The 22,514-nt window shown below is 40.3% G+C and overlaps 1 protein-coding gene across 1 annotated transcript; it reads right to left on the reverse strand.

Annotated features, from left to right (window-relative positions):
- Positions 1-1,669: 1,669 nt before the first annotated feature.
- Positions 1,670-20,498, reverse strand: hgfac (HGF activator). Its single transcript, XM_085350930.1, has 14 exons — positions 20,436-20,498; positions 20,278-20,329; positions 19,834-19,927; positions 16,800-16,873; positions 16,548-16,691; positions 14,669-14,800; positions 12,516-12,626; positions 11,790-11,964; positions 9,883-9,980; positions 8,561-8,825; positions 4,541-4,680; positions 4,089-4,229; positions 3,545-3,687; positions 1,670-1,864 (listed from the first exon to the last, which is right to left on the reverse strand). The coding sequence occupies exons 1-14, from the start codon at positions 20,496-20,498 to the stop codon at positions 1,670-1,672; spliced, it is 1,827 nt and encodes a 608-aa protein (XP_085207056.1).
- Between the last annotated feature and the right edge of the window lie 2,016 nt (positions 20,499-22,514).

A 22,514-nucleotide genomic window follows, 5' to 3' on the forward strand; every position in this document is an offset into this window, starting at 1 on the left:
TGGATTGTTGGAGTTTTCTTCAAAATACTGTAGGTCCTTTACAGTATAAAGCACTTTGAGGTGTTGCTGTGTTTTGGCACTAAATAAATAAATCTGATTCTGAATTGCATCAAATGGAAGTAAACTGGACTGAAGGTTAAGTCAATGGAAAGCAACCAGAACAAAACACAAAACAACTGGAAAAAGGTTTGACAATTAACAAGTTATAAGGATTTTAACTGTGGACATATCACCAGCCTGTGTAAATGTACATTAGTAGATGTGGCCAAAAAATGGACAAAACCTTTGCACAGTAAAAGAGGCAGGAGGCACTGATTCACCGTGTGAAGGGGTACTCATTGATACACCTACTTCATTTACTCTAGCCCACTTATCAGCTGATGAGTTTGCAAAAATGCAAAGTTTCATTTTCATTGTCGGCCACACATCTGCAGTGGGAGCAGCAAGAGCAAAAACAGGAAGACAGCTGTGTATTCTGGACGAGTGGTAACATGGAGACTTCAGTCCTAACATTCATATTTTTCTGTTAATTATTATTTCAGCCAATAATGTTCAGTGTACCTCTGTGGCACTCTGCTGATTAGTGTATACCTGGTAACTGGGTTGCATCGAGGTGAGATCGCATTCTCACCAGCGAACTGCTCTGCAGTTTGTTTGGTCCGCCTCCTCTGAAAGGCCTTGGTACAGTTGTTTTAGTCTGCACACCTGTGCAAAAGAACCACACCAAGGGCGGAAAGCAATCTGAAGTTCAATTTAAACGGATTAAACAACTAAACACCATGAAGGTGTATTTAGAATTTCCAGAAAAAAGGTCACCCACACCCCGAGGTAATTTGTATCCATGCACTTCATTGATTTGAGAACCAAAGCAGGGCAGTCTAACTTCAGGGGTGTGTTTGGTGCCACCCAAGGTCTCCCAGACCCTGGAGCTAATCACATACACTCAGTGTCTCTGGACCTATTAAGGTAATTTTAAGCTTTTAATACCCCTTTATTATCTTTACATTCAGTTGTTCTTGGAGCTACTTTCTATATTTGGCTTCATAGTTTTAGGTATCTGGAAAGTTTATCCACAAAACAACCTTAAAACTGAACTGTGCATATTAAAAGTACCACATCAAGTCTATACAGTCTTTTTATGTAATTGTACATATATCAGCAATAAATATATATTGTTTTTTACCCAGTTTCTGTTATTTTCTTAGAGATGTTTCACTGTTTCAAAGCTAATGTGCTTAACTAGTACAGTAAAAGGACTCAAGACCTTGAGATGAGCTATTTTTAATCCATCTATTATTTCTAAAGCCCATTTATATACTTAATTTAAAAAAAAAACTAAAGAGAGAAATATCTGATGAATGAACTGAACAGCAATACATATCAAATCTCAGAAAATCCAGCCTCATGATAACAGAGAAAAGTCCACTTGGAGAAAAACATCATGGTAACCTTGAGACTGGCTTGTTTTAATTACATTCACAACATATCACAGCTCTTTAACAAAGACACTCAAAGTTTGATGTCACTGAAAGTCATTGAAGGTTTATTCAGTCTCAAAATATTTCACAGTTAAACAAATAACCTGTAAACTTCCAGAAGCTTTACAATAATAATAAAAATTGTAAAAAAGTTCATATATAATATCTCTAAACATCTCATGCAGGAAAGGTTATTTCCAGGTAATGTCGTTTGGTGAAGGCTTGGGTTTGCGTTTGATCACTGAATCGATCCAGTCTATGTAATTCACTACTTTTGTGTAAACTCCGGGTTTATTGGAGCGGCCGCAGCCCTCCCCCCAGCTGACGATCCCGTATAAGAAGCTGACGTCATTCCTCCCACAAGCCAGCGGGCCCCCGGAGTCGCCCTGAGGAAACGCACAAGTGGATGTACACATGAATATACACGCAGATCACAGTGAAGGCACACAAACGGCTGAGTCACACACTTAAAAATGAATATATTGCTCAAAATTGCTCTCTACCTATGAGCTAAACAGTCAGTTGTCTCATTTCATTTAACAGGAAGGAGTTCAAATATTTTACACAGCAGGATGAGGGGGTAGTGTCACACCACAGACATCTCTGAATATCACTGAGACCCTCGTTGCCTTCCCCCAACATTTCACTCAGGGGAATCCCTCCTGCCATCTTAAGTGCTGTTCCATTACTGTGAAACCTCGAGCCTGGCCTCTGATGTCATCCCCAACAGAGCCAAGGCGGCGGGTTAAGTACTGTACCGTCCCAGCCACAGTGAAATAAAGACATTTGTTTTCTTCTTTCTTAAATTCACGTGTATTTAAGTTTGTGTAGTCACGCATTAAATGAGATGTTGAAAAGGTAACGTTGATTTTTTTTAAACTCTAAAATCTGTCATTGTAAAATAGATTTTTGGTTAAAATGTGATCTTCATGAAGCAAAGTAGTTCATATCTCCAACATCCAGCAGCTTCATATAAATGCAATGACCTGCAGCGGGATCACATGACTGTGCATCAAAGTTTGTTTGATGCAGCGTGTAAGAGTGTAGTTGAGAGCAGGAGCATTAACACTGTGAGTTAGAACTATTAATACAATCTAACTCTTAATTTAAATACTGTTAAATAATTAAAGAAAAAAAACTAACAAAAATATACCATAAAATAAAAAAATGTAAAAAGTATGCTCAGCTTTTTGGTTCTGGCTGAGAGTAAAATAAGTGAAGCAGAATCTGAAATGAAAAAAAAAAAAATGTAATGACAGAAAAGAGATTAAATCGCAAAAAAGTTCCTGAAGTTAAAGTCCTATTGATATTCTTTATAAATAACTTGATAATAAGAGATAATATTGTCACTATTGCGCTCAATCGCCCACTTTCCCAAGTGAATTTGCCACCCTGATAAGGATAAGCGGAAGAGAATGGATGGATGGATGGACCTACTCCACTGATGTTTCCGAAAAGCCTTATATAGAGTTTTAAGCTTTTAACCCAGCCAACCAGCTATGAGGTGAATCATGACTATAAAGGAAAAGATACAGATAAAAAAATTAAAGGGAAATAAAAAGAAAAAAATGATTAGTTAAAACCCATAATGTTTTGCAATTCATCGAATTTACAGCAAACGACTTCTAACCTTCTAACCTTCCTTTAGATATGTCCATGGTAACCTTCATATCCAACCACGAGAGATACCGCTGTTTAAATTCAGCATTTTCTTCATGACATAGTAAATAAAACTTGTTTCCCCAAAAACAAAGTTGTTATCATATAGACCTATGGTTTCTTGTGACACATATCATCATTTCACAATGTCATAGCAGCTCTACTATGTATAGTTCTAGTATTATGGCTCATAATCAGAACGTGACTATGAGTTTTATTTCCAGGACCTCACTGCTGAGCTCTATAGTGCTGGTGAATCTGGTGTCTTAACTGCAAATAGAACATTGAGCCAGGAGCTAATTTAAAATTAAAAAAGATGTTTCTATCATGGGACTCTGTTTTAGGACATCAGCACTTCCTTGGCAGAATTACATCAAAACACGACAGTCCTCAAAATGCTTCCCTACCTGGCACGCATCAACGCAGCCGTTAATCCCTGCACAAATCATGTCACTGGTGACATGGTTGCCATACACTTCTGGCTTCTTGCAGTTATCGTGAGGAGTCAGTCTTACTCCAGCCTCCTGCAGAGTGGAGTATCCCATTCCCTCTGTCAAATAAAACACAAATGAGTCGTGTTAGATAAAAGCCCAGTAACACCGAGCTGTCACCCCATATTTTTTCCCGGTCCTTATGCTAAGCTAAGCTAGGCTAATCGTCTCCCGGCTGTGACAGATTTAGCCCTCAAGATGAAAGCAAATTATTATTTTCCAAAGTGACAAAATGTTTCTTTTATGTGCGTTAAAAATAAATCTGAAACTTTTCTCAAAGACACATAGCAGCGCAAACAATTTTGGCCCCACCCTCACGGTTTAAGCGTGTAAACAAATAAATAATTCACTGGAGGTGCACGACAAATGTGCTCCCTGTGATCAATGCACGAATGTAAATAGTTGTCATCGTGACAAAACGGAAATGACACAGCTCTGCCATGACCTCCTCATTACTCACTCTCTTGTGTATGTCCCCAGCCACTAATGGTGCAGCAGTAGTAATCGGGGAACGTCATGCTTTTGTCTGGGAGACAGATGGGCCTGATGAACGGGGTTTTCTTCACACATCGCCCGTCCTGCTTCTTCAGTTTGATTAGAACTGCCAAACAGAAATGAAATGTTATGAAACAGGAAAAGAAATGAAGCAAAGGTATGAAGCGAGTGGCTGACTTCGCCTTGGGAAAATGCCACACCCAACTGTCAATATACATATATGTGTGCATCTGTGTTTGTGCGTGTTTTTATTGCGGGGGTGCAGAGGGACACAGCTGTTCAGTGAAGCACAGCTGTGCATACAGACTGGGTTCTTAAGTGGGTTTGTGTGTTTCTGAACAGGGACAAGAGGTCTTCCAGTTTATGTGAGTCACTGGCATATGTGTGCGCGTGTGTGTGTATGCGTTAAATAATTACCAATGTCATGCAGTGTTGGGTTAAACACTGAGAAGTGCCTTGGAAAGATGTAGTCCTCCACTCCAAATGTCCTCGTGTTGGGACTGGTGGTATTAAAGCTATGCTGGCCCAGGACCACACGGATTTGAGATTTCAGGGGGCTGAAGAAAGACATTCTTAATTAATTCATTATAGTATACCAGTATACCAAAGTCCACACTCACAAAGCTCATCAAGTCAAAATAAACTTGAGGTAACTGGAGTACTTCACCTTGTTTTTCGTGAAATCTGGTGGGAAAATTAGAGAACCCAAAATACCTTCACAGAACATTTGTTTGAGCTTTTAGCAGCACAGTCAATCACATTTGGCCTTTAAGGGGGGTGAAAAAGGAAGCCAATGCAGAACTTCCAAATGCTGCAATTAAACGGGTGTTTTTCCTGCCATTTGGAAAGTAGTCGATGAGTATTTGTTCGAGTATTAAGTGCAAACTATGGACGAACGCATGAATCTGCTAGCAAACAAAACAATACCAAAAGTTAAAGTTATGCATTATTAAAGAGAATATAGCTTCCAGGTCTAAAAGGTGAAGCAAATGCAGACGTGCCTTAAACCAGCCCTTGCTTGGCATTATGCTTACATTGCTTGAGAGTTGCCTGCCCTTTTGGATGTGATATAACTGCATGTCACTCAGGAAAACTGTCCATTTTGCGACCACTTGGTGAGTGGTTGCTGGAGACTGCTAGCCCTCATTAGCTAAACTCAGTTGCAAAGACGATGCTGTATCAAAAAACGTGTTGGCTGCAAGCAGATTCTTTGCAGTTTGCATGAAAGACAGCATTTTGTATAATTGCTAACTGCTAGCAAAGCGGTACTTAAACTTGGAGAAAGTGCAACGCAAACCAGAAACAGTCTCCGTTTCTGGCATCGCACTTTGTAAAATCTTACTGCTGTTTGCAAAGTAGTTGGAAAGTGTTTGCAGACAAGTTGAAAACACGACCAAAGTAATAACAAAGAGGTTTTCACTAATTAATTCACATTTTATGCTGGTGACTGGCAGTTGCTAAGGATTCAGTGACTGGTCTCTAGCCCTGTTTGTCTGGGGCTTTAGCCATTACTTTTCCAGGAGCGGTAAATAGCTACAGGATGCTAACCAAGCTTACCAACCAATCATTAGCTGATAATTTAGCACAGCGTCCTACCATCCAAATGTGGTCACTCAAGATGGCAAAAAGACCATTCTTATCATGATTGTTACACCTGTAGGAACCATAGTAGCAACAATAGACAGGAAGAGAACAATGACACACAAAGGGAGTCAGACTGGTTGACCGATCTTTTAGCCATGTGGCATGCATTCTTACCACTTCGTCACTTGGGCTAAAAATCAGTCTAATTTTTATTACACTGCTTTAAAGTCTAATAATTAAAATCTAATGATTTTAATGTCACTTGTGCTGTAAAAAAAAATCCACTTAATTCTGTAATTTTCCTTCCTAAAGCACCAACTATCTATAAGATAGCATTATCAACATCGCAGGGGTTTAACTATTTTATATTATGAATTTTAATTAATACTTTCTAATAAGAAATCCAATCATGCCCCAACTGTACTAAAACACAGTTGTAGCAGTAGACATGGGGCTTAAAAAGAAAGCCTTGCAGATACCATATATTGTATTTTCCTATATGCACTCTGCTGTGTAGGTCCAGTGCAACATTCAGTTGCTTTAGCTAAAGATTTAAACTTGTGGATGTCAGTAAACAGACATCTGTTTTATAGGGGTGCAACAATACACAAAATTCACGGTTCGGTTCGGTTCGATACTTTGGTGTCACGGTTCGATATTTTTTCGATACAAAAAAAAATGTTCATGCCTTTTTAATTTGTCATTTATTAAAATTATAAATATATATTTTAACACAAAAGTACAGTTTTTAAATTTAACCCTAACCCTTGTGCGTGTTGTTTTTTAGCTCGTCATATTGCAGCCACAGAAATTCTTTTGTCCATGAAACCATAAAGCTGCACTTTCTTTTTGCCTTATAGTCTGATTTGTCATAACTTCTCCGTTTTGTGGTAAGCTTTTCTTTGGCTGTCACTTCTTCACCCTGACCTGTCTTATTTGGCTCAGCAGAACTAAAATATATATCTGTCTGTGAAGGTTCTCAATCATCCAGGTCATCGTAGTGAAATATATATCCTGCCGCACTCACATAAGCTCAGCGATTCTCTGCGCGATCAACCTCTCACATGTTTAAGCTGCGGGAGATTTCACTTGTCATGTTTGCATAGTAAGCTAACAATTAATAAGACGATGTCAGAGGAATTGGTGCACAAATTATCATCACTCACAGATCAGTGCTGTCGCTCTCTATACACAGTTCGCGCGATTGCAAAGTGAAAGCAAAAAAACAAGCGCAAATTCAAACACGATTTCAATATGTCACATATTGACAGTGGCTCACCCAATGACATAATTACCCAGCTACATTTCTGAAAGAATGCAAAAGCATTGACATATATTTTTCCTTCCTACAATAGCCCGACAGGCAGGGAGAGATAGCCCCGGGACGTCGGGCTAGCGATATTGCGAGCCCTGTATCTGATTGAGGAATCACTCATCTTTGGAAAAGAGAGTTTATTACAGAGAAATGTCTCTTTCCAAAATAAAAGCTATACTATCCGTTTCTTCTGGGCTATATTCTCAGCAGCATATTAAACATATCAGGTCTCCATAAGGAGAATCCTGTGCTAACAGCTGTCTAAATGACTCGGCTAAAGTTTGTAGCATGCATGCTTGTTTTTGTCTTTGCACTAGGATGATGTCGGTGTAAATGTGCAGTCATATTCGTTGTGTTCCCACTAGTGCTTTCAGGTTAATCTCGTTGAAATAACCTTAACGCCACAACACGGCAAATCTCCGTTAACGAGCTACCCTATACAGAGGGGCTAGACGGCCAACACGTTAACGAGCTAACTGCGCTAACACACTAGCTCCCACCCATGTAATTGAGCATTGCATGGCACATCCAACATACTGTTTTACTTTAGTCCATGACTCGCTTACCTTCAGGGTCATATGTCACATGAAAACCAAAATAATTCCAAACGCCAGATCTGAATGAGGGTGGGGAGGTCCACTTCTGTCTCGCTAGCTTGCCCTGCGCTCTTCCTTCTGACCATGCTGTCTGTGTTGAGTGCTCAGTGAATCTGCGTTCGACTACTCCGCCTAGGCTGCACTCTCGAGCCTAGGCGGAGTAGTCAAATGCAGATTCACTGAGCGCTCAACACAGACAGCATCGTCAGAAGGAAAGTTGATAAAATAAATTACAAATTTTGTATTGTTCTTTTTTTTTCTCCCCTTTGGTTTTCTTTCTTTCTCTCCCCCTCTTTCTTTCATTCTTTCCCCCTGTCCTATCCCACAGTCATGTCTGTCCCGTTTGCAACTGAAAATAAAATAAATTCATAATTATAATAAAGGTCAATCAAATGGACCAATATGATGATCCACTTAAAATAAATCCTCTTGGCATCTTTCTTGGCCTCAAGACAACAATTCTGATGGCTATAGATCCAAACGGGACACAAAAAAAAAAAAAAAAAAAATTTGAAAAAAAAAAAATTTGAAAAAAATTGTATTGTTCGATACATATGCGTACCGAACCGAAAGCACTGTATCGAACGGTTCAATATCGATACGAATATCGTTGCACCCCTACTGTTTTACTGACATCAGAGGAAGGTGCTAACATTTGCATGTAAACATTACAACATGCATATTTAGACACGTTTGTTATATAATACAGAGAGAATATATTACTGTTTAAAATTCAAGAAATGTGACTTTTTTTGTCAAGCTTCCTATAGTCTTTCATAGACTGACTCAAAAGGGGATACGATTTCTTAAAAGACTCACACTTTCCAAGGTTAAGAGATAACACTGTGTAGAGGGGAAAAAATGGCTGGAAAAACTCATAGTGTTGCCTTTTTTCCACTAATGTGTGTAACATCCTCTGCAGCGGTAGAATTCAATACATACTTGCTGAAGAAGCAGTGGGCCGCAGACACGACCCAGCAAGAGGAGATGAGAGTGCCACCGCAGAAGTCTGACTGTCCGATGTAAATGGCTGCCATCCATGGATGACTACCTTCCAGAGACGAAGTTCCACCCATTATCCTCCCTCTGGCTGTCGATAACCTCTTCTTGTGCTTTTTCCCGCATAAGGGTTTTTTGGCCGGCTTGGAGGGTTTGGGTTTTTCAATGGTGGGCAGGACGTTGAATGGAGTAAACCTCAGAGAAGAAGCTGAGAAAAGTTCAAACAGAGGATTATTTTCAGCTTAACTTGGACACAGCAAAATGCCACTTTCTAAAAAGAGCTAAAAGACGCTAACAGATAAGAAACTACAAATCAATCAACTAGCTTAGATTTAGACTTTTTTTTTTAAACTAGCTTCCTAAATACCTCTTCTGAATAATTTTGAATCTACTGCTGGTTGATTTCCCCCTGCAAGAAGCACAAAAAACAAAAATAGTAATTTCTATAAGGTGATGATGTTCAGTGTGGCAAAGCTTCCTCTGGCTGCAAATCATGTGTTGAGGATGATCAGGAAGAGGATTATGAATTCGGTGCATACCCCTGGCATCATGACAGACAGATAGACAGCTGTTGCAAACCCCACTCACCACATCAACATTTGGCTCCACCTGACGTGACGTGTTGATTCAGGGTGAGTAATGTCTTATTATTTCCCCCATATCTAACCTAGCCAATGTTTTTCCTTTAAAAAAAAAAAAGCTCTTTCACTAAACCAGTCAGCTTGGCTGAATTTAACTTTCGAGAGCAGCGTGACTCAGCGGCACAGATTAGCTGCCTTCTCTGCACTTTTTTTTTGTTTTTAAATCTAAAACTGGATTTTAATTAAATGTGAAGGCATTTAATAAGCCTCCACATTCGAGAAATGTTTCTCGAATACGGAGCGTCAGTGTCAATGTCATATGAACGAGGCCGAGAGAGAGAGAAGACGCTGCTGCACTGCGTGACCTTTGTGTAAGATCATTACTTATTGCATGTTGTAATGATGGAATGAATGTTCAGAGAGTGGCAGCTAAATAAATCTGATACTCTTAACGAGGAAACAAAATTAAGCCAAGAGTTGGATATGAACATTATTACAAACGAGGGGTATTAGAATATGTACATATATAGATTTAAACGGCAGAACAGCTCAGGTGTCTGGTCAAGCTAACAGATGCATGCCTTAATCTTATGCTAAAGCATATCCACACTCCAATATAACGCCTCAATTACAACATAATTACATTCTGCACACAAACTCCTTCCCTGCGTCCTGCTTACTCACACGCAGCCATCACACAGGAGGGGACGTCACAGTACTCCCAGGAGATGGCGTTGTCTTTTATTGTGTAACACCAAGGCTTCTTGTCCTCGTCTGGGTTCCTACACACAGAGATACACAACGGACAGAGTGTGTGCGTGCTTCTGTGCGTGTAGCCTCGCTGCTTCCTATCTTTATATATTGCTTCATTAGCTGAATGTCTCACAGGGGCTCCATTGCCATTCAAATCCACACACTCACACGCAGATAATTCGCTTTCTTTCTACATTCGTTTCACGTTTTAACAACCAGGATTCAGGTTTTAGTTTTAAAGCTGCAATATGCAATCTTACCAATAATTAATGATCTATCCGAGCCTGGGTGTAAGTCTAAGTCCCATTGTTTGCTTTGGCCTGGGAAAATTTGGGAAACGTGCCATTTGCTGTCAGTATGTCTTCCTGCTCATGAGAAGTCATAGTAAGAAATCAGCTGATGGAAGAAGGCAGGAAGGGTGAATGTGCCAGAGATAAGCCTTTTGGCATGATGGTTTCAGGTAGGGGTGGGTTTTTATCATCGATTCATCGATTAAAATCGATTCTGGCTTGGATAACGTAAAATCGATTCATTAAAATCCTGAATCGATTTTTTAATATAAATTTATTTTGTCCGAAATGCCAGAATCTCTGGTGACATCTCACAAAATTTCAAGAACCACCAAACAGTAAATGAGAGCAGGTACAGGGATTCTGCACATAGACTTAAACACACAGCGCAACCCGCGGATCAGAATCAGTTAGATGTAGCCTTTCTCACAGTCGGGGCTGAAAGCCGACAGCTCGCTGATCCGGGTCCGCGCTTTGTGTTCACGCCCTTTATGCGCTGATTCTAAAGCTGTTAGTTTGATCTCTCTCCAAACAATATTGACCGAACCAGCAGCAAAAGAAGATCCAAACGCTTCACATAAACATCGTCATGAATTCTTTTACTGTTTTGCTTCCATTGCCATGCGCAGCTCTCTCTCTCTCCCTCTCTCCCTCCCCCCCTCTCTCGAACAGTTTCGCTTTCTTCATTATTCGCTTGCTTGTTATGCACAAGTCTACTGTTGCTTACAGCGCTGTCGGCCGCTGTTTTTTTCCCTTTTACATTCTTCCGAAAAGAAAACCTCATTTCTGCTGTTCAATACTGAACAAATTTAAACTTTTTAATATTATTCAAAATGCAAAATGCTTAGCCATGTCTCTAATAAAACCGCTGTAACGTCAGAGGTAATGTTCATTAATTAATGGTTTTCTTTCGTTTTTGATGTACTGCAGAATATTTTTATAAAATCCCAGGCCAGGAAAACCTTCATGTTTTTCTGTGTTTTATCTTCAGCTACTTTGACACAAAGGCATCTGCTGTGATGCTCACACCTTGGATAAAGTCTTGCGAGTGTCAGCTTCCTTTTTATAGATACAAAAATATGTAAATGTTCTGATCTGAATTATACTTCTGACTTTCAAAATTTCCCAGATTTAAATCGAATCGAATCAAATTAAATCGAATCGTGGATCGAATCGATTTGGGACCTTGTGAATCGGAATTGAATCGATTCTAGAAATCAGTGACGATACCCAGCCCTAGTTTCAGGGTTTCCCCCTCAGTAGCTATGTGCTCGTAAGTCACACGAATGACAAGAGTTGACACATGGAATTGACAGATAAGGAGCATATGGCTTTTGCTAGCTCAGGGTAAAAAAAAAGTTGGATACTGCAGCTTTAAAACAGAAATTATGTGCAAACTGTATAGAAATGTGGCCTCCCAGATAAGACTGTTTGCAGCACAGCAAGCGACAAAGGCTTTAATATCTCATTTTGATTAACTGTTGGAGAAACAACTACTAGAAAATCTACCATAGCTGCTATTAAGGCAGGCTGATTTAGCACACACACCTGCAGTAGGCATGCTCCCCAAGGCCTTTAACAGGTGATGCAATCACTGTGCCCACATGGAGCTCATCAAACAGCAGGTCTGAGTTCCACGGCAGACACTGGGCGCCGGACACGGTGGTGCCCACCAGGCCTCTGTAACCTGTGCCCCTGCTGCTATAGCACTCTGTCTCTGGCTCTGCTCACACAAGCCACAGAGAGAGAGAGAGAGAGAAAGAGAGAGAGAGAGAGAGAGAGAGAGAGAGAGAGAGAGAGAGACATGGAAATAATCCCAGCCGTGACCACAGTAAAACACAGGTATGTAAACAATATGAAAGCGATCACACAAACTCCCGATGCAGCAGATATGTGTGTGCGATGACAGCTCTTTTCTCTTCAGAATGAGTTAGAACACGTTTTAAAACCTCTCTCTGAACGCGTCAATGACAGCTGGCTACAAGCTCACCAGCACGCCCTCACCTGTGACCATTAATCAAACTATTGTCATCCACACATGCACGAGCATGCGTCTGTGCATACGTGACACAATGAGGATTCCATACATCTGCTCTCGCATATGACAAAGACTCTGGCTCTATGCAGACTGCAGTGACTAGAAATTCTGCCCTCTGCTATTTTTAGCCCAATACAAACATCATTTCATGTCAACTGTGCTTTCTGCTCAGAGCAAATTTTGCATTTCCATTTGAATGAGGAAAACGGGAACGTAGCACTCAGCGTATGACTTACCGAGACTACAGTGAGGTCCACTGTAGCCATGCCTGCAGTTACACACTTCCTTTCCGGTGGATACGATCAGTCGACACGTTCCGTCGTTCTGACATGGGTTTGTACGGCACACTGGACACATCAAGACACACACTGTCACATCCTAATGCCATTCTCTTTAAAATGCTTGTTTTTCAGCAAAACTTTATTAACATTTAGCTTGTTTAACGGACCCATTATGATAGTCGCTATGCACAGTTTAAAAGTATTGTATTCTGGTTATATTTCTATAAAATAAAATGGTTGCCGAGCACCTAGGTCATTTTGCTGGGAAATTGCAACTATTAAAATTGCCATTCCTACATTACTGTCTTTGGAGGAATTTCTGTTTCAAATCTATGAGATTCTGAATTCTGAATGTAAGCAGTTAATGTAGAGTCCTGAAGTAGAATTCCTATAGATGCCAACAAAATTGTAGCAAATGGCCAGACATTTGCAATTTTTACACTTTGGAACAACCGGTCTGAACTAAACCAAGGAAACCACCAGTTGCTAAGGTAAAAAGTGTATTGCCTGACTGACCTGTTGCTTGCTGTTGATGCATTAAAGCTTCCTTGTGATTCTTTTTGGACACTAGCAATTTGCTGTTGTCACAAGTAATTTGTGTGGTAGCCACAGACTCATCTGCAAACACTCACCAGCTAGTTGCGAAGTGTTAGTAAAACAGAGAACGTAAGTTGTACAACTTTTACTTTGAAGACGTGTGCGACTGGGGCGTTAAGGGAACTTTATGCTGATTGGCTGCCCCTCATAACGAGAAAGCTTAAACAGCACTTAGGTGGTTGCTGCTGTTTTGTGTATGAGGTATGAATTATATATGTATATAATATATATGTATTATGTATGTACTATATGTATTAAATCATGCATGACCACGTCTGAAAAGAAAAACTGTGTGAAACTGAGCATTTACAGCAGTATGAAGCCTGAGCTTTTGGCTCACAGGGATTAGTCTGACATACACTGACCTCGCTATTTAAAACTTCTGTATTGTGGCATCAATCATTGGAAATCACTGTAATAGTACATTTATAACAGACAATAATTCAACAATAATTAGCATTGCTACACCATCATGGTTTTTCCCACGCAGGTTTTAAATGTAATTTTTAATATTTTTAGATTACCAAAAGAAAACTGCAAAAGAAACCTCTGAGTATTTTAACCTGACTCTACAGTTCCGCTCAGGTGGACTTACTAACATCTTCCGGTCTCATTTTTTTGGCTTTGGTTCGCTCTCACCCATGCATCTGTGTTCTTATGTACATGTAATATATCTGGGTCTGAGCAGCCTCTTGTGAAATAATATAACATACAGAAAATATGCTGGGGATCAGAGATGCCATGAGTTTATTGGGTTTTACTGAAAGTGAGCAGTCCTGATGTGCTTTGAAGAAAAACAATGTAAAGCACATTAAGGGTCAGGTTCAAGCTAGAAAACTTTTTTTTTTTTTAGTTTTGCGACTCCTGTAAGCTGAGCCCCTATCATCATGACAAAAGCAGTTTCAGCTGAAGAAGCATGAAAATACCTCTCTGATTGTATCTCCTTTATGCCAGGGGAATCTGCTAAACGCCCGTGAACATTGAGATGAAAGCACCCTATGGACCCATGGGGTGTGTCCTAAAACACCATTCCTGAGTCACAGTGAGTCATATAATCTGCCTTTTCTTCAATGCAAAGTTACTCTTGTAACTATGGAGCTGTGATCAAAGAAAGGGTAGGGCACGTCTTTCAAACCCCCTCTTATGAGAGTGAAAAAAAAAACATTTCTTCAGGCTAGGAGGAGATCTGATACTTTTTTGGAGGCCTGAGATCAAGTTGTATACTATTTTTTTAAAATTATATGAGTTGCTAAGGTTGCTAGGTTTTTATCTTTATGTTTATTTAATGTAAAAACAAACAAACCCCAAAACATTCCAACATGTAGCAATATTTCGTTTGTCATTCGCCGATTTGAGCATCAATTCAAGCAGCTGTCAAAGCAAATAGCGCTGAAGTCATTGCAGCCTATTGAGTTTTGCTCTCATCACCCCAAAAATAGCAAAAAATGGCCAAGAAAAAAAAAACTGGACACATTCAGAGCAGAACAACAAAAGCAGAAAGCATGTCTTACTCGTGTAGTGGACTCTCTCACACTTGATTTCCCCTGCCACACATGTGCACTGTTCCACATTACGGAGGTGAATTCGTCCCCAAGACTCTCCGATGTCATAATAGCGCAGGTGTACGGTTTCGTAGCACTTCTCTGAAAAAGCCGACACAACACATGAAAGGCGTCGGGGCTGAAATGGGAGAGCAGATTGAAGAGCTCAATGGAGCGTACGGAGCAAATCTCCGATGGCTGAGCTGCTGCGACGGATCCATTTTTCTGTGTTTTTCCATCTTCTTTCACTGCTTTGCTTTCAGCTGAAAAGTGAAACCTGTTTACAGGTAACTCATAACTGATTTGCCATTATTTTGGCCTGAAGGCAAGCACGCGAAATTTCAGCAGCATTTTAACGGAAAACACAGATTAAATGAAACTGGCATGTCATTTCAATGTTATACACGTCACGTTATTGTGAAGCGTATGCCGCATTTATAGGACTGTGGCGAACATAAGACTGCCACTCAGATCTTTCAATCACATCTCAGTGTCTATATCAGCAAATAGAGATTGCTCAGTTGTCATCTTAATAGCATCAGGTCACGTCTGTCAGTGGCGTGTGAGGCTATAGCTGAATGCAGCTAAACCAGTTTAAAGTCAATTAAACAAACTACATTTGCTGCTAAAAAAGAGCGAAATCACTGTGTCACTGCTGGTCTGTAACCAGTTCTGCCTTAACTCCTTCAGGATATGAAGCTCCTGCCCAGATAAGTTTGGGAACCAATAATTACAAAAATTGATAATCACAGCTTGCCAGTCATTGGAGAATTTATTGCATCAGACATCAGTGATTCCACCTTTGGGCACGGCAACTTTGTGGTGCTTTGCTAGTGGCAGCTTTTTGGCATCGGCCACAATCTTTTTTTATTGTAAATGTGTAAATCTCTGGAACTAACAGATGGGGTGGTGCTACTGGCAGCGGCAGAACAGGGTTACATGAGGTGGGGTTGAAAGCCACGCAGACTCTTAACTACTGTGATAATCAAGAGTGAACTTAGACTGTCATGCTTTTGTTTGTCTTCACGGTTTGTTTCCTTTTTTTAATCAACCTTTATTTATGCAGGAAATTAAGATCAAAAGTCTCTTTTGCGAGTGTATTTTGGGACCATACAGGCAGCCTTATAACCTAGCATGTTCTTTGACTCCCATAGAAAACCTTGTGCAAGCACAGCGAGTCCAGATTATAATGTAAATTTTCTATCTATGAAAAATCTCCAAATTTAGTTGTTCACAGCTGGGAAAAGGTAAGCTCACAAAGAACAGCGTTGGGCTCTGTGGATAAAAGTATCCTTATTCTTGTCACCAGTGAAATTTTCAAACCTCCAACAATTACTGACAGCAATTTTCCTCCTAATCAAAGCTGTAAATCAGTGTAAATAACAGCACTTACCAGTGAGCCAGTAAACTACAACGTTATTGAATGTAGCAGATGTAGCAGAAATGAAGCACGTCAAATGCCACACCAATTTAGTCATTGTATGATGAGTGGCCTCTTTGCATAATGAGCCACAATCTGCAACCTTTCTGAAAAGTCAACAGTTGAGCATTTTTAACAAATATAGCCTCTCTATGTGGCTCACTGGTCCCCAGAGAAGAAGGAGTTAACTCTTCACACTCAACTGCCTTCACTAAGCATGAATTTGATTACAGAGTTTTTAGCTGGCATGCTTTTGATTTTGGTTTACATCTGTGGACAACAGATGAATGACAATGGGCTGCCTAATGTGCACTTTGATGTGAATATGTTCAGGGAACAGACAAAAAAAAGACAGTCTGACAAAACCAAATATGAATGGATGACAAGCACTATACCTTTAATTCATAGAATATTAATAAAGGTGCCTACTTTGTTCACATATTCTCCCAGAGAAGCTCTCAGGGCAGGAGCATTCGAATGTGCGTCTGTGTGGGATCGCTGTGCAGACGCCTCCATTCTGACACGGGTTCGCCTGACACGGATCTGTGATTCTGCGTGAAGTGTGGACAAAAACTGAAATCAAAACATCAAAACATAATCAGCAGGAGAACAACCGCAACACTGTAGTTTCTAATTAAACAGCAGTGGAAATTCAATCTGCAGCTGGTTTGGTGAGCTAACCATTTGGATGGCTTCTCTCTGGTGCGCAGAAACCCCACTTCCTGTCCCGATCAAAATTGTGTGTAAGAGAGCACCTGGGACAAAGGAAACAGGAAGAGAGTCACCTGCAAGTCAGCAAATGCAGCAAATATGCCAAAAACAGAGTCTGCACAATTCTAACAAGCTTGAAAGTTAATATTTGGTATGATCACCTTTATTCTTCAACATAACCTGAACTCTCTTAAGCAAGTTTCTGTAATTTCTTTAAGTATGGTTGGATGTTTTTGTTCTGAATTTGTATAAAGGAGTATATAGGACCACTCTTTTTTTTCATGTAAAAATAAATAAATAAATAATAAATAAATCATCAAACGTCTTTTTCACAAATCACACCCTGATTACAACCTTAGTAAGCATATCCTGACTAAGCGTGTAAGTTAGCGTGCCCGCTGACGGTTAGTCATGCTATACTGTTGGAGTTGGGCATATAGATATTGTGACATAAAATTGCGTAAACCATGTGCAGAGGATTTTACCCAACCCTTAATCAAACCCACAAGTACTGACACCCTGCTCCAGAACGCTGCATCTTCTGCCAACACACACTAACTAACTCTGTCAATCATCCACTAATCTAACCTGCGTAACATTAACATACCTCTTCTCCACTCACTGTAACTACAACACTCAATGACAAACCCATTCTGACGGTGAGCTGATGAGCACATCACAAAAACAAGCAGGGTCAAACCGCCGCAACTTTACATGTAGGTGGACCAGAAAATATTGGCCCATGTATAATTGCATAAACGTTGCTCCACCTTACTGGCATCCACCCTTTCTGCATCATTTCCAAGTAGTGAAGACTGAAACCCTGCCAGCGTCTCTCCTGTTGTTTTGGGTTTTTTTTCCAATATCATAAAAAGATGAGCGATTTAAAAAAACCAAATTACACCATGATGGTTTTACTGAGGCAGCTGTTTATGCACCCTCGGGATAAACGCTGTGAAACGGCTAAACTTCAGCTATAGTTGCAGTTTCACAGAGTACCTCTGCATTTTATCTTCACAGTTATTAATGATAACACTGTATTATGATAAAAATCATCACAGGCCCCAGCAGCAATTGAGCAATAAGCATTTTATTAAAGCTTTTTCGCTCATTACCTCATTAAAATTTGTGATCAGATGGCACTGTCGCATAAATCCCTCATCCCCGCGAGCTGTAATTAGGTGTGACTACACACCCCAAACACACTGCATCAGTGTACAAATCATTGCTATTACAGCAGTGATGGAAAACACCAGTGTGTTTGTTCTTTTAAGGGCATGCAAAAAGCCAGGAACTATCAACCAATTAGAAATAAGAACACTAACTCGACATTTCTCCCTTGAGAAGAAAGCTGCACTTTGTATCTTCCAGCCCCACAAAGGTTGACTGTTTCCAGTGCTTTCTTTTAAAGTTATAAAATTCAAAAGTCTGATATAAATATATTGCCTTTTATTTTTTACACAGACATATTCTGTATATATATATTCCAGTGATACAGTCATCTATGACACCGTATCTGTGTGACTTAACAAGAAGAACTATACTTAAAGAAGTAAAGAGTTTGTTCTTCTTCAGTGTCAGCTCATTAAGCTCATTTTAAGCTCTTCAGTTGATAACTGCCACCACAAAGACTGAAGTAGTGTCTGCTATAATGAATACATATATTGATATCTGAAACCAGTACATCAATAAATGTACTACAAGAAAACGGTATACGATATATGAAAATATCGATATTTTGCCCCACCTCACATGGTAGCAGCTCAATGCATTTAAACATGTTCAAACCGAGCATCGGGAGAAGGTGATTTAAGTGACTTTGAATGTGGCATGGTATTGATGCCAGACCAGCTGGCTCGAGTATTTCAGAAACTGCTGATCTACTGGGAATATCCCAGCACAACAATCTCTGGGGATTACAAAGAATGGCCTGAAAAACAGAAAATATCCACTGAGTGGCAGTTCTCTGTGTGAAAATGTGTTGTTGATAACAGAGATCAGAGGAGAATGGCCAGACTGCTTTGAACGCATAACACGTCAAACCTTGAAGCAGATGGAAAACAACAAGAGAAAAAAAACACATGATCCTGTCAGCTAAAAACAGGGAACTTGGGCTACAATTTACAAATGCCTGCCAACAGAAGATAAATGCTGTCTGGTCTAATGAGTAGGCTCAGAATTTGGTGTAGAAAACATGAATGCATGAATCTGTGCCTCGAGTCCATGATTCAGGCTGATGGTGGTGGCGGTGTAATGTTGTGACCGGATATTTTCTTTGGGTCCTTTAGTACTAAATGAGAATCATTTAAGCACCACAGAGATTTGCATCATGAATGTGTAGCTAACTGTCTGACCTGTGTGTATACAGTAAGTTTGAGATTGAAAAGGGAAGATTATGGCTCATTGTTTCTTAACTATCAAGCAATCAAAACACACAGCCTGACTCCGCTCCATCAGTCACGATGCTATTCTGCTACATGTGCCTTGACCGTGCTAAGGGTATTGTCAAGTCAAGGCTAGTTGCTTTTATTTAATTAGCACATTTAAAAGCAGCGGGAGCTGCTTTCAAGTCGCTGTGGTAGAATAAAATATACAGTGACAACACTAAGTGGGAAGTAACAAAGGCAATGATAAACACGCATCATCAAGACAGCAAAAAAATAAAAGATGTATTAAGAAAATAAGTTCAATACAAACCATGCAATCAAATAATCTGTAAATTATCCAAAGATGATTTTTTTACATTTTGTGGAATAAAAGTTTCAAATCATGCGTATCAAACAACGTGTGTGTGCGTGTGTGTGTGTGTGTGTGTGTGTGTGTGTGTGTGTAAGAGCGAGAGAGAGAGAGAGAGAGAGAGAGAAGAGAGAGATCTGTCAGTGTGTGTCAGAGGACTGACACTTCTGTCAGAAGTGTGTTTTGACTTGACTACACACACATTACAGACTGTTTGTGCAACCAAAACAGTAGATCCAGACAGACAGGCTGGCTAATAAGGACTCACCATGGTCTTGAGGAGAGGACAGTGATGCAGTGATGATGAATCCTTCCACCCTGACGAAAAGGGAATTTACATTCTTTGCCCGTGGTGGTAACAACTGCAGAGGACGTAAAGGGGAAAACACAAAACATTAGCAGCAGAAACTGTCTTGGAAACCCCGACCCACCCACTCTCTCGCTGGTTTCCACACACAAAGACCCCTTTCACTTCAAATGAATGTACAAAAATCCATAAGCAAGCTACACCCCCTCCCCTACAGGTAACACCTATGCAAACATCAGCTCACTCAGGACTTAAGAGTGCAGCACCACCAACTAAGTAAAATAAAATAATAATAATAATAATAATAATAATAATAATAATAATAATAATAATAATAATATAGGAAAAATGATTTTAAGACCAGAGTAAAAACAAACAAACAAACAATAACAAAAAGAAACTCGCCTGTATGGCTCTCCCTCACCGCCTCTGCTTCATATGTAGGTGCTAATGTGTGCTGAAATCAAGGGAGAGACATTATTTCACTCCTTTCACGCTCTCAAAAACACGCAATAACAATAAGCACAGACTCACTTGAGTAGAGAAGTGTGGCTAAAACTTACCACTCCTGCGAAAACGCACGAGAGAAAAAGCATCACGGCGTGTGCCATCGCGAAAGTTTGCATCTGATGTTTCCCTGGTGTCCCGAGAAGCTTATTTCCCGTGTGCCTGTCACGTAATATCTGTCAGTGTCAGAGTCCTCAGTCCGTTTTTGGTCATAGGAAACGTGGGAAATCCTGCAAGTATTATCCTGTCCCTCACAAGTTGAAGCTGTATTGAGTAAACCCGTTGCGTCATTAGGCTTGTCTGACGCTGAGGCATCCTGTATCCCGGCTGGTGTTCCCCCAGCTCCCCCTCTGCGCTCGCCCACGGTTTATCATTACGACTTATCGACTCACGAAAGAAACAAGAAGTTTCTTGAGGCAGAGGCAGGCAGAGAGGTAATACCGCTCAATCCTTACCCCTTTTAGGTTTAACACTGCTTTCTCCTAAAGTCGCCCAATTTTAGCTTTTCTTTCACCTGTGGTGTAGGTGTGCGTCGTTTCTGTACTTAACAGAGATTTTGCTTCATATCGACGCGAGATATGACAGCATCACACGGTACCTGCAGGTTTTCGGTTGCACATCCGCGATGCCAATCTTCCGTGCTACCACAATAGAGAACAAAGATGCACTATTGGATTGAGATCTGATGACTGTGGAGGCCATTTGAGTTAGTGAACTCATCGTCATGTTTAAAAAAACAGTTTGAGATGATCTGAACTTTGTGACACGACACATTATCAGCCAATAGAAGATGGGCATACTGTGGTCATAGAGAGCAACAATACTCAGGTAGGCTGTGGTGTCTCAATGGTGCTCACTAAGCGGTGCAGTCTGTACCGCTGATACAATTCGGGATTGATTTCATGTTTACGCCAGATACGGATCCTACCAACTGAATGTCGCAGCAGAAACGGAGACTCATCAGACGAGACAACATGTTTCCAATCTTCTGTTGTCCCAATAGTTGTGGTGAGATATTGTTTGCAGTATCACTTTCCTGTTGGCAGTTCCTTAGTTGACAGTGCGGTCTTCTGCTGCTATAGGCCATCTGCTTCAAGGCTGGAAGTGTTGTTGAAGATGCTCTTCTGCATACCTTGGTTGTAATGAGTGGTTAGTATCCACCTGGACCAGTCTGGCTATTCTCCAGACATTTCCACCCAGAGACCCGTCACTTACAAATATTTTCTCTTTTCAGACCGTTCTCTATGAACCATAGCGAGTGCAGGAACACATCGGCCGTTTCTGAAATACTCAGCTCCACTCATCTGACATCAACAACCATGAAAGTCCTTAAATCAATTTTCTTCTTCATTCTGATACTCAGATTAAACTTCAGCAAGCCTTGGGGATACAAGGGGATACAAGGACAAAGAAGTAAGGCGCATTTACCTTTAATGTGCATTTTCAAGCATTATTGTTCCTGTCAGCACTCCCTTCATTCAGTTTGCAGTTCTCTTCAGGTAATCTGTCATCTAGAAGGTTTCTGTCCTGAAATGTACACAATGAGTTTTCTAAATCTGGAGTTGAAGGTTGCAAAATACAAGTGAAATAAGTGTGTGTGACTATGAAAAGTAGTGTCTTTCACAGGTGTTATGCTCAATAACATCTCAAGATAAGGAAATGTCTCATCGGGAAGATAATTTGGGACCTCAAAGGAATTGTTGTTCCTAAGAAGAACTCCTTAAAGAAAATACCTCTGAAATCAGGTAAAGCATGGAAGTCAACTAAGTAAGAGTTTCATATCTTGTCAGCATTCCAGCAGTGACATGCTGTATCAAGTCAAAGTCCCCAGTCATGCAATCCAACCTCTAATTTTCACCAGCTGTAATAATCTTCCTCCAGATGTTGGGCTAAAAATACAAAGAGGAGGCTGGGCCTCTAAATAGCACATAAGTAGCAAGTGAAGGTGGACTTTCCAGATGGGAAACCGTTCAGCCCTGAAGACTACGTTGTTAATTATTGACAGCTCTAACTAACTTAGCAAACACATCGAGCTGGTCAAATATACCAAGTATGAAATGAAGACTTTGCATTAGATACAACAACAAAGAAACATTTGAAGTATTCCCCCCTCGTTTACACGATGAAAGCACAAA

This window comes from Diplotaxodon limnothrissa, linkage group LG3 (assembly GCF_057381915.1).
Source record: "Diplotaxodon limnothrissa isolate DT_005_m linkage group LG3, D_limnothrissa_male_GT1.1, whole genome shotgun sequence".
In the NCBI taxonomy this organism is placed as follows: Eukaryota; Metazoa; Chordata; class Actinopteri; order Cichliformes; family Cichlidae; genus Diplotaxodon; species Diplotaxodon limnothrissa.